The sequence below is a fragment of the Crocodylus porosus genome, unplaced genomic scaffold (assembly GCF_001723895.1).
Source record: "Crocodylus porosus isolate Cpor-Errol unplaced genomic scaffold, CroPor_comp1, whole genome shotgun sequence".
Lineage (NCBI taxonomy): Eukaryota > Metazoa > Chordata > Crocodylia > Crocodylidae > Crocodylus > Crocodylus porosus.
In genome coordinates this window covers 42,645,284-42,658,527 of record NW_017728931.1, presented here as the reverse complement: position 1 = coordinate 42,658,527, position 13,244 = coordinate 42,645,284, and the positions used below count along the sequence as shown (strand labels likewise).

At 42.7% G+C, this 13,244-nt stretch overlaps 1 protein-coding gene across 3 annotated transcripts in view; it reads right to left on the bottom strand.

The window, feature by feature from the left end:
- The window catches only part of TRIM24 (tripartite motif containing 24), a 58,559-nt gene that overhangs the window by 41,625 nt on the left and 3,690 nt on the right, over positions 1-13,244 (bottom strand). For all 3 annotated transcript variants that reach the window (XM_019544708.1, XM_019544709.1, XM_019544710.1), the window contains exon 2: positions 10,498-10,645. In XM_019544708.1, the coding sequence (XP_019400253.1) occupies positions 10,498-10,645 (148 nt within the window). The remainder of the gene's footprint in view (positions 1-10,497; positions 10,646-13,244) is intronic.

Genomic DNA, 13,244 nt, shown 5'->3' with positions numbered 1-13,244 from the left:
AGTTTATGACCGTTTCACCTCATCATCCCTTGGGGCGCTCTGGTGAACAAACGTTCGCTCTCAGCCTGTTGTCGTAAGGTCTGTTTTCCTGACCTCTGATCATGCGCGTGGCTCTTCTCTGGACTCTCTCAAGCTTCTCCGTATCCTTTTTGAATTGTGGAGCCCCAAACTGGACGCAATACTCCAGCTGCATACAGCTAAGTTGTTTTTACTAGGAAATTTCTTAAATAAAAACCTAATCTGGAAACTAATATTCAAGATAAAGAAATTAAGGAATTAAATGGGAAAATGTATTAGATAAAAACTTTATCTGGTAATTAATTTTGCACATGTGAAAACTGGGACGGAACCAATCCAGAATTAAATGAAGACTTCTATATCTACACAAGAAACTTGGATGGAAAAAGGAGACTAATGGGAAGAGGACTGTACACTACTGCACAGTTCAGAAATCCTTATCTTCCAACATCATTTTGCATCATGGGTAACCAAAAGAAGAGAGAGAACTGTTGGAAATTCATGAGCAACTCTTATCTAAAAATTTGCATGGCCAATCTGTGGCACCTATCACCTCAGGTTAAGAAGAATGTATTTATTCATTTTATGACAAAAAGGTGAGCCTAAGCCTACTGATGGTCATTGTTCAGAGAATTATCCTTTTGACTAATTGGAAGGAATTATTCAACCTCAGCAGATTGAAAAGACGCATTTTATAAGGACCATTTTGTGAGAAGTTCCAGCTGAAAGTGACCTGAACTCTAGAAGTCTCCCGTCCATAGAAGTCTTAAGTAAAATGTTCCTCAACTGAAAAACAATCCATAAGGATTGTTCCTAGGAACTTGACAAATAAACACTTACACTGTATCAGTGTTTCCCAACCTTTTTGATTCCATGGCACTTACATGGCCTTTTTTCATTCCCACAGCACACCAGCCGGATGAGGAGCGGGGGTAGGGGGGAAGGCAGGCAGAGGGAGGGGAATGATGGTGCGTGGCCACCTGGGGCGTGGTGGCGGTGCAGGGTTGCATTGGCTAGAGCCACACCCTGCCAGAAGCCACGCCCCTCTAAATTCCATAGCACACCTGTTAATGTCTGACAGCACACCAGTTGGGAAATGCTGCTGTATCAAAAAGCAAGCAAGCTAGATTGTCCATGAAAATGGCATCTATGTTGGCATGTGGTTCCAGGTTCTTTAAGCTATGGTCTTCCCTGCAGAAAATCTGGAGGAAATGCGATATAAAAACCAGGAAGTAACAAAAAGAGAACTTGACATTAAGAATGTGTGTGTACGCGAGCACAGTTCCCCCTTTTCCCCCTTCTGAGTTTCACAGTAGCTTTCTTTTTCTAACTACACAGAAAGGAGTGGGTGATACGCAGACTCACGTGAATAGAAGCGTGTTATGGAAGCACAACAATAAAAGCATTGGAAAGCAATTCAAAAGGCCTCTTTTCAAAAGGAGTTCTCTGGTCAACAACTCCACTGGAGAACCCATACCATTAAATCATTAAATCAAAACTAGCTTTGATTCCCATGCACTTGATCTTAGTAAAAAGACGATGAAGGAAAGACCAGTCAACCTTAATGATGGAAAAAAAACCTGTGCTCTTCCCAGACTGGATTTTCGGAGAGGCCTTATTAACTTCTCTTTCTGTCAAAGTACAACCACAAAACCATATTTCTCAAAAGATTCCAAGGGAATGAATTTCTTTCACCATTTCAGCGTAAGCAGGTTGTAGCTTGTAAAAAAGGCAAGTAACTGGCACAAGTGGTATGTATCCCCCAATCTCTGAATAACCCAAAGTTTGTTGGGTACTTTGGCACTGCAGGATAGAAAGGACCTCTACTAAGGAAAAGGTAGGTGGCCAGTATGGAAATAAAAATGAAGAGACAAAACCTAAGTGGTATATGCAGTAGCTAGCAGCACACAGAACAGCATGGTAGAACGAGAACATTAAAACATTACTCAAATAGCACCAGTCGATGCTGCAGCACTGAAGTAGCTAGGATACCAGAATTTAGAGATTTCCTTAAAATATGTTTCAAGTGGCGAGAACACCCAGCTTGAAGCAGAAAGAAAAGAACACTTGAGGGAGTTTCTGAAGAAATCTGTCACAGAACATGGAGTCAAAAGATGGTGAGCATTTTCTATACGCCCGCAAAAGGAACTGAAGGCAGATTTACCCTGAAAATATAAGAGAAACCACATGCCTACTTCCAAGACCTAATAAGGCAAACAAATTCAATTCCTCTAAGCCTGAAAAGGCGGTAAATTCTTATTACAGAGGATCAACTCCAAAGCTTGGTAGCTCTACACTAAATGTCAACAAATGGATACTCAGTCAAAATTGCACTGGTTTCAATGAGCTTTAAGTATGGTATAAGATAATTCAGGGGAACAATAATGGGAATATTCCCCTTTTTCTGGTCTGATTTCAACAAGTGACTTCAGTAGTAAAGGAAATTATTTATGCATTTATCTCCATGTTACAAACATGCTGTTTCTGTGTTCCACTTTTGACTTGCAAGCACTCTGTGCAATTGATATGAAAACATTTTAGATAGTAGTGTTTACTACTTGCACTAGCTCTGCCCTCAAGCCTCACTTTACCAAGGGCATGAAAAACAGCTGAGCAAGTAACTTGTCCTAAGTTCCTTTGCAACTGCCAGAACCATGTTAACATGGCTTGATTGTAGCAGGGCAATAGGACAGGATTTGTCAGACATAACATCTTGAACATCTTCAGTTAGAAACAGGTAAGTAAATTCCCGTTCTTTGAGTGCTTGTCTGTGGTCATGTCTACCTAAATGTAATATGTATTACTTTAATGCGCATTAAGGCTAGTTAGGCTCATGTCTACATGTGTACACATTAAAGCAGTCCATGAACTGACATGGGACTAAAGTTAGTCCCAAGTCAGCCCATACACAGTGTTAATGTGCCTTAATGAGTCTACATGTGCGTTAATGCACTTTAGCTATTTGCACCTAAGTTTGATACCTACTTTTGTAGGTATCAAATTTAGGTGTGAATAGCCTCAAATCACCATTTTTAAGGTGCATTAAGGGTGTCCACTTGTAGATGTGTGCCCTTAATGTCCCTTAAATTGAGCTAAAGTGCCTTAAATCGGCACAAGTGGACGCGCCCTGTATGCTTCATTTCTGATCATTCATAGGCAATCAACCAAAAAACGGAGAGTATTGCAAATTATACAACCCTCCCCCCACATATATCCCTATCTAACTAAGCATCTGAAGAAGACAGCTGCACAATAAAAAGCAGTAAAACTATTGTTGTTACTCCAAGTAGCTACCTTTCTTATGTCATTTAAAAAAGTATACCAAAGGAACCTGCAGAGATGGGCTATAGGATGGTAGAAAGTGACCTAAGATGCCCCAAAAGTTTCTAATTTAGTTTTCATGCTAATGTAATGCAACCCAACACCTGTTTTTGTAATTTACCAGGCTGAAACCCTTTGACCTTTCAGAAACAGAAAACCAAAACCATACCGAAAGGAAAACCAAAATCCTATTGGCTATTTTAAATGACTTACTTTACGAAAGTAAAAGAAGAGTCTGAAGGATATTTAGGTGCCAGTCCAACTGCCCCTATAGGTTTGTTATCTGCTATGTCAATAACAGCTTATAAGGATGTCCTATCTGTCAACTGACCCTCCATGATCAAAGTCATATATTCATTTCAATGCTCAGAAAAACATTTAACTACTCAGCAGCTTAATGCAGTTGAAGCAGTCATGGTGAGAAAGAGGAGCTGGATAATTTGCTACATGAAACTGAAAGCTGACAAAAATTTCTGTTTCCTTTTTTTGAAGGGTTAACCTCTTCAATTACTTATCTTTGAGAGTGGTTTCAAAAGACTGGTCTATTAAGATACAGCAACAATTTAAGTGAGTAAGACAAATGAGAATAAAAAACATTCAAACTCTACACCTGCAACCTAATACCTTTCTTTCAGCTTTCTTTAGTTAATGTTAATGAAGCTGAATCTGCCACAATGATTGAGGTGGTTCTATTTTGCTTTCATTTTGGGCACAGCATGCCCATCAGGCAATCATGATATTGTTCTGAATTGTACTGGAATCCCTATAGCCTCAGGCATTCATCACAGTTTTTAGTATAACTTCCAGTAATCTGAGAGATTTGGGAAGAGATACTACAGCTCTGAAGGACATACATCATCTTGGGACAAGGCACATCTTGCTTTGTCAACTGAGATAGATAAGACAATATGATATGCTTAAGCATCTACAGTTGAGCACCAGGTAGATCTTACTGAAAAGATGGTCTAGCTCAGGAAGCAGACTTCAAATTATGTTTGGAGTATTCCTATCAAGGTTTCATCACTTAGGATGCTACTAAAATAAGGGGCTTAAGAAAGGAACGCTCAGGGAATAAGAGAGAAAGCCACCATTAGTATTCAAAAAGAGAGAAAACTATAGCGTCACACAAAAAAACCCCAAAACTAAAAACAGGGATGGAAGGAACTTGTGAGTTATCTAACTTATCTCCAAGCCCCAAAGCAGGGTCAGTTATACCTAAAATAGGGCTGTATAACTTTCAAGTGGCCAGGAACTGCACACCCCATAGGCCATACCAGTGGGGGCTTCACACTCTGAGGGCCAGATCAAGGTGAGCCACAGCCTCCCTGGACACATACCTCAAAAATACCCTCCCAACACTGCACCTTGTGTCCATGACCCTTCCCCCCCACTGCATCACATGTCTGAGACCATATGTGTGGGTGCCCACTGCTGCACTGAGCTCCTGTGATTTCCCCAACCCACCCCATTGTACCACATGCCCCAAGATCATCATGCATTGCCACACTCCCTTGCCCTCTGGGCTGGAGGCAGGAAGCAGCAGCCAGGGGAGGGAGGGGAAGCCCAGAGACTCCAACTGCTCCTGCAGCCAGAGCAAAACAACAGCAACCAGGCAGGAGCTCAGGGTCCGCCTGTTAACCCTTCATAGACATCATATGGCCCACAGGCCACCAGTTGGATAGCCCTGACCTAAAACATTCCTAAGAAATGCTTTAACCTGCTCTTAGAACCTCTAGAAGGAGATTCCATAACATCCTAAGGTAACCTGTTCCAGTAGGCAATTATTTTTACAATAGGGTTAAATATTTGGGTGGGGCTTAGGAAATATGTGATGGGCGGCAAAAAGTACTTTCTAAATCTTCTCTGCAGTTTAAGCCCTTACTACTACTACTAACTTCCAGGGGACTGTGACTACTTCAACTTAAAACTAGGGGTGCACTGATAAAGATTTTTTTGGCTGATACTGATGGCTGATTATTGACCAGTCATTTAGGCTGATACCCATCTGATTGACGATATGCAGCCAGCAGCTTGGAGAGCAGCATCCAGCTGGTAAGTCCATGGGGGAAAGGGGCATTGGGGGGCAGGTAGAGGCTGGCACAGTGATGGAGGGAGTGGGGCTGCGACAGACAATTCATAGCTCAGGTGGGGCAGAGTGTGGGATAGAGCTGTGGGTGGCTTATCCAGGAACTGCAGAGGGGCAGAGACAGCTCTCACTGCTGCATGCACCCCAGGGGAGACATGGGAGGAATGTGCCTGCTGGATCTGTATATGGGGTGAGGACAGCCTACCCATTGTATGCTTGCGGCTGGGGCTGTGCCAGCCTCTTCCCAGTGGCAGGGCAGGGCTAGGTCTGCACTTGAGCCAGGCGGAGGTGGGGCAGGTGGGAGTGGTGCTGGGGGGGCTATAGCTACCCCCAAATTTGCCATAGCCCCCCTGTAGCTCTCCCTCTCCCAGCGCTACCCCCACCTGTCTGTTCCAAGCACAGCCTGCCCCCCCACTGGGAAGAGGCTGGCACAACTCCGGCCCTAAGTGAACAGGAGGTAGCCTGTTCTTGCCCTATGCCCAGATCCAGGGGGCACATGGTCTAGATGCCTCCCCTGGGGTGTATGCAGCATCTAGGAACTGTGCCCTCTCCCCCCCCACTGCCCACTGGACAAGCCACCTGCAGCTCTGTCTCACTTCCTTCCTCACTGTGGGGACCTTGATCTGTCCCCCCCACAGACTTACTGGCCAGATGCTGCTCTCCAAGCTGCTGGGCTGCATTCCTGGACATGTGCATGCTGCAACTGTGCTCACGCACATGGCATTTATTGGCAACATTATCAGCCACATCAGCCAGAAAAAGCTGACTGCTGATAATGTCAATTTTCCTTTTATTGGTGCTGATACGATATGGACTGATGTATTGCTGCACCTCTACTTAAAACTACTTTCTTTACAGTAACCCTTAATAGATTTGAAGATGTCTCCTCTCTCTTTCTCTAAACTAGCCAAGTCCAATTCTTCCAAGCTTTCCACACAATTCACGAGACCTCTGATATTTTCCCCCATCTCTTCTACACTTTCTCCAAGCAATCGGCATCTTTCTTGAAGTACCAAAAACTGACATGTCAATACATCCAAAACTTTGCCAGTACTTCAGAACATGGAAAAAATGTTTCACCTGTCTTGCATGTAATATTCCCATTTATCATTCCCAGCACAGTGCTGGTTTTATTTATTAGCAAAAGCACAACACTGCTGACTTACTGTCAATTTGTGATCTACTATAATAATTAAGTGCCTCTCTGCAGAACTGCTGCCCAACCAGTTCTTTCCCAAATTGTATTTGTACACTTGATTATGCCTGAAGAAAGCAAGTTGAGTTTCATCCCATTTGTTTCAGAGTGTTCCGCCAGTTTACCAGGACCATTCTGAATTCCAGTCCTGTCTTCTTAAAACCCTTCCTAGTTTATTTAGAAAATGAAATTTCCACTTCTAAATGATGGATAGACTTTATAAGGGCTTGACAGTTATTACAATAATCCCCCTGGAAGATGTTAAATTAACAGTGTGATGGGATCTGAGAAATCTTATCCCAGATCCCAACAATTATGTGTACTACCATGTTGGACAGGATACGTGACTGAAAGGATCTGAGATAGCCCCAGCCCATGTGTAGCCAGATGCCTACACCACAGTGTAAAAAGAGTGTGTGCAACTGGCAATGGAAGGAACTCCCAGTTCCCAGCTGCACACACCACACTGGGGCACATGCCAGCTACCTGTGCAATGGACAGGGCATCAAGCTGCAGCATGGCTTTAAATGTTATTTACCATATTTACAGAAATCCAAGACAAGGTGTGTTCTGCCTGCCCCCTCTTTTCCCCCACTATCCAAACAGCATAGGGGGAAAAATAAAAGCCTTGTTATCTGAGATTTAACTACCACCTGCCCTGAGCTGAGCCCTAGGCCGGGGCAGCTTGTGCTGTGAGGCTGGGGGTGTGCATACAGGGGAGCCCCATGGGGGGAGGGTAAAGGGGAAGAACATGAAGGGGATCCCACCTGTATGGCTTGGGGGAAGCCATACAGGTGGGACTGCTGACTGTCCTAGAGCTGAAGTAGAGCAGAGAAGCAGAAGGTAAGTGGCACTGGAGTGCAGGGGTTGGAGGGAGGGGAAACAGGAGCATGCAGCAAAGGGACAAGGTGGGGAAGAGGCAGGCCCTGCTCTTGGGGGATAAATTTATACTTCCATTAATTATATTCTATACATGGAAAATTTAACAAATTTATTTTCCATGTATAAAATATAATTACTGGGGGGGAATCATCTCAAATTTAAAGTCACTTTGGATTCAGATAAATGCAGTAATGTAGAACATCTTTGTAGCTGGTTTGCTATTTTATTATGTCATAAATTGGTCAAATGTGTGGCATCTTGCAATTTAACACATTACTCACACCATAAATGTAACGTCTGCCAGTACCCTTTCAATAAGGAAACCCTCTGAAATAATCTTTGGCCTACCCAAAATTGGTTCTGAAGAAACCAAGGGAGATTCCAACTGAAACAGTAAACCCCTCTGGTACTGTGTAAGATGGTATCAAACATGAACCAGTGTGTTTCAAGCTTAACGGTGAAGAAATCAAGTGAAAAGACAAAACGGGCATCAGTTATGACACCAATAACCCTTGTGTTGAGAGTGCTGGGATCAAGCAGGTTGGCACTAAGCTCACAAGCTCTGAAAGCACCAATAACAAGTGCGATAGTGACAACAGCTGTAACAACAAACTTGGTGGGTATTTGAACAGAACCCTTTGCACAATCACTGGAGGAACTGAGAAGTAAGATCTCTCTGCTCAGGCAACAGATGGACCAAAATTTAATCTTTAAACACTATTTACTTAATGGGTTGGGGGAATTACTTCTTTCTCCTGGGACTTTTTGAAAAGCTTTTCTACTCTGAGGAACACATAACACCAGCAGAGTCTCCCTATGCCTGACGAAGAGAGTTTGTGCCCAAAAGGTTGCAAAGAACTTATTTAGTTGCTCTAATAAAAGACATTGGATTTACTCAAAGAACCTTGTCTGCCTATGTCCTAAGACCAACACGGATACAACCACCAACCCAAACCCACAGACATGAATCCCAATAGGAGACTAAATTGCCCTACAGAGGGAAAAGATTAGAATTCTAAAACCCAGTTTAGCAATAGGTTACTATAGCTACACTAAAACTAATTAAAAAGAAAATGCAAAATAAAACAAGTCATGCCACAATCAGCAAGTGGACATTACCAGTGACCTCCATTCTCTCAGCTAGAACAGTGAGAAGGAATTGAAGGTTGGTTGGCTGCTCTGCAACTTTTTATGTCCTCAGTGAAAAGCACTGCTCCAGAACATCCAAACACACACAACTGAAGTGGCCATATATAACACAATCACTTGAAGGGCCAGAAGTCGCTATCCAACAGCCGTTCATTTAGCTGTTCTAAATGAGTTAAAAGTTTCATTCCAATTTCTAGTGTATAAGCACCAACAACACAGAAAAAAAAGACTACACAGTGGATGCTGAATTTGCCTAGCATCTTTGAAGAATCAGATAATCTATATTTACAAGGGGTTATCACATGTGCCATTAAGGTGAATTGAAAAATTCAGGCATAGTTTGCACCGAAGAAAACTGCTCCCAGACACAGCATTTACATGTGTGCCCGGGACCGCAGCAGTTTGAGCTGGGGTGGACCAGCCCCAGGTTGGTAGGAGGTCCAGGGGGTCAGTCCACAATAAAGCTGACATGAAAGGGTCCCAGGCATACAAGATCATCCACAGCATATTGCATTCCAGCTACAACCTCTTCCCCTGAAGCACAGGTTCTACATTTGTATTCATACGGAACCACAGAGATGTACCCAGGTTGTATGATAATTTATTTCATGGTAAAGAGGCAAACTGGAGTTCCAGCTACTAATCTGAAACCATTCTGTAACAAAAAAGTTGAGAGAAAACAGTAGAGAAGGCAGAAGTAGAGGCAATCAATAGCAGTTATACACATTATTTTTATGATCTCACTGTAAGCCCAGCTGTCCACTTTCGACTCTCCCTGTATCTTAAAAAAATAATTAAGTATCCTAAAAACAGAAGCTCTTAGTTTAGTTTCCAAGATAAGCAGTAAGTCTGAGCACCATCCTTTGGCCATGAAGTACTGGAGAAAGGGTGGGTAAATCTGTGTGACAGCTGCATGAAGCTGAAGAGTAAAATAGAAAAAAAAAAAAAAATAGTGCAGGGTGACTTAGCCAAGTTCAAACTAACAAATTAAAATGATAGCAGTAACATGAATTTTAAAACAAAAAAAGCAAAAAAAACCCCCTTTCCCCTTAGTATTTTTAAAGATTTCTACTGATGCCTATGTGTAACACAGTCCCTTCAATTCTTTTAAATAATGTTTTTTTAAAATAACAAATTAAAGATTTAAAGACACCTAATTTTGATAAAGCACATTAGCTACTAGTGATACACTTCTTCAATAGCAGAACTCCAGAGGACCACAACAAGAGCCTATTGATGTTTTCCCTGCTGTGGCTTATTGAAGTAAATTAAACAATTAACTCCCACAATTTTTTAAGAGCTCTGCCAAGTATTAATATTAAAGAACTTCCTCAATGCAGCTGACATGGAAAGTTTAGACAAAAGTCTGTAACCATTTAGGTTAGGTACAGATGTTCAAAAAGCCCAAGGGAATTGATCCAAGTCATGTGAGGGAAGGGTTTTGTAAGTGGTGTAGTTTAGATCAGTAGCTAACAGAACACGCATTGACCCTTTGGTGGGGGAGGCAAGTGTTGGACCAGGTTCTGTCATTGTTAAACCAGTCTGTGCACGCCGAACTTCTGTTCTGTTATGGGTATAAACTGGTTTCTGATCACTTATACTAGTAAAAGGGTAATGTCTGTACCTGGCCTTAGTGTGGAACATCATCAGAATATAGGTGTTTCTCTCTTTACTGGCTCAAGTAACTTTGGAACACCATATATTTAATGGCTGGTGAGGGTAGGGTGAGGGAATGGCAGGCTTCTTTAATTTCTATACTTAAACACATATGCAATTAGGGAAGCATGTGGGGTTGAATGAAATTATCCAACACAGATTTGCACCCAAAGCAAGTAAAATTTGTTACCTGGAGATACTTCCTCTTTCTGTCTGACTGTGTGATCCTTTGTGAATTTAACTCTTTGATGAGCTCTGATACAGGTCTTACACAACCATTCTACACATTCCACACAAAAACCATTTGCTTCTGCATTGTCTTCACAGCTTGTACAGACCTAAGAAAGATACACAAGTCACTAGGAAAAATAAAACATACAGACTGTTGATGTGTCATCCGTTAACTTCTAGATAACAATGAATCAAAAAGCACAGAACTGCCCCTCCCCACCACAAAACACTCTGCCTAACTGTATCCAAATAACCATTTTAGTTAAAAGTTCAAAATGACTTTCAAGAAAATAGCCATATACCGGAGTTAATTTTTAAAATAATGTTTTCTTGGTCAATTATAAAAAACAAGAGATTCCATTCTACTGGACATCGTATATATTTAACAATCTATTCTTGTTAAATATTTAGGTACAGAAACACTAGGTTCACTCTTCATATTTTAGGAACCTCTTTCAATGTATTTCAAAGCGTGGTTATGCTTCTAGGGAAACACATCTCGGTAATAAGCACCATGCATCTCTTCATGACTCTATGATAATACTCAATTTAGAACATTAAGCTAGAATATAGACACAGCTTTAAGTGTTTTCTCTACATAACTCAAGGTAGCAGGCAGCTCGTGAATGCTGAGATGCTAGGGAGGATGAAGAGTCCCACAGGAGCACAGGGGGTGGTCCCCAGCATGCTCAGCAGCAGACCCAGAAATGGATCAGATGCACTTTCGGTACACTTCTGGGTCTGCTAGGGAGTGCAATGGGGGCCTCCCCGGCTCGTTGACAGGTGCCTCCTGGGTCTTGGTACCTGGTCCACTTCCAGGTTTGCCACCAAGCACATGTTCCCCCCCCCGGGAAGCTCTATCTGCCCCACCATCACAGCATTCACAAGCCACACCTGGTACCTTCAGATTCAGATTCGGCCAAATGGAATCTGGATAGTGATCTGAATCAACAAACTGAATCACTGTCCCCGATTTGAGCTGAATCTGAATCGAATACAGTCTGTTCTGCACACCCCTAGCAGCCACCATCAGTTCAACCACTACATTAACTCTGCTCCAAGCAGCAGCTTCAAGCTGTCTAGAGCTCCCACTGGTGGAATTATACTGGTAGGAATAACCATATGTTTCTAATTTAGGAAGAATTCCCAAAAAGAAAACTCTAGAACAGAGGTTCTCTAACTGCAATCTGTGGATCACCACTGGTCCACGAGCTCCATTCAGGTGGTCTGCACAAAGGTGACCTAAGGTTAAAGCTGACAAACATTCAACCTGACTTCCCAGAACTTTGCTCAAGAAAACAGCCACATACATTGCATTAGAAAAGTAAGACTACTGATATTAAAATATGAGTTATGTGCTTTGATTTGTAGGGGGAAAAAATGTTTAAGTGGTCTGCTGAGACCCTCAGCAATTTCCAAGTGGTCCACGAAAAAAAAAGTTTGAGAACCACTGCTCTAGAGGACTATTCAATGCCACAATATTCCAAAATTACTGGCCATGCTGGAAAATGTGGAGGAAGATATTAAATTTTATAGAATTAGAAACATCATTCATAATTTAGTTTTGATGCAACCTTTCAATAAGTTGCAAAAAATAGAGGATCTATACCTTTACAGTAGTTAGAGTGACTACCTATAACTAAGGACCTACACCAAACTCGCAACTCTGTGATTTTTGTGGAAACCATGATTTTAGGTGGGCTCCATGCTTTTGGCAGCCTCAATGCAACCCCCTCCCCCCCAAAAAAAACCCCAAAACAAACCTCAGCCAAAATCCAAAACAAACAAACAATCCCCCCTACCCCCTAACACTTACGAATAAGAAAAAAAGCACATGGGAAGCCCTGCAGTCTTGGAGCATGGGCTGGGGATGTAGGGCTGTCTCTGTAGGGGATGGGGTTATACAAATAATGGAATGAGAAGTGATTCCCAAAACAGGTCGGGGGAGAGGGATGGAACGGGACAGAGTTATGAAATGATGGAATGGGGGGCAAGGAAAGGAGTGGGAGGGTGGGACTGGAGGCAGGGTTATGCAAATGAAGGATCAGGGCTATGGAAGAGAGGTGGGGTTATGCAAAATGACATATGCTTCCTCCCCTCCCCTCCCTACCAAATGCTCCAAGATCACAGAGCTTCCTGCATGCTTTTCTCCTTGTTGGTAAGTTTATTTCTTCTTTTTTTTGCACCAAGACTGCCAAAAGTGTGGAGCTTGCCACTGGGGGATGGCCTGAAACTGCAGCTTAATTCCCCTGGAAGCCAATTAATCTACGCTTAATAAGATTTGAATTAATGTATTCTCTGGGCTTAACCAGGGTAATTAAGATGCAGTTTTGGGCCATGTGGCAATCTGTAGGAAAGGGCAGGATGGCTGGGGCTCCTCAGCCAGAAGGGTGGGGGGGCCTACCGTTCTCAGCCCATGTTTATGATGGCCTGCTGTATGATCTGCCCATGAAATTGGTTAGCTGCCTTCTCAACTTTGGTAGACCCCTACTTATAACCTGAAGGGTCCCAGGCATACAAAATCATCCACAGCATATTGCATTCCAGCTACAACCTCTTCCCCTGAAGCACAGGTTGCTACACATAGATTTCATAGACATTAGGGCTGGAAGGGACCTCCGGAGATCATCGAGTCCAGCCTCCTGCCCAAAGGGCAGGAAGTCAGCTGGGGTCATAGGATCCCAGCAAGATAAGCATCCAATTTAC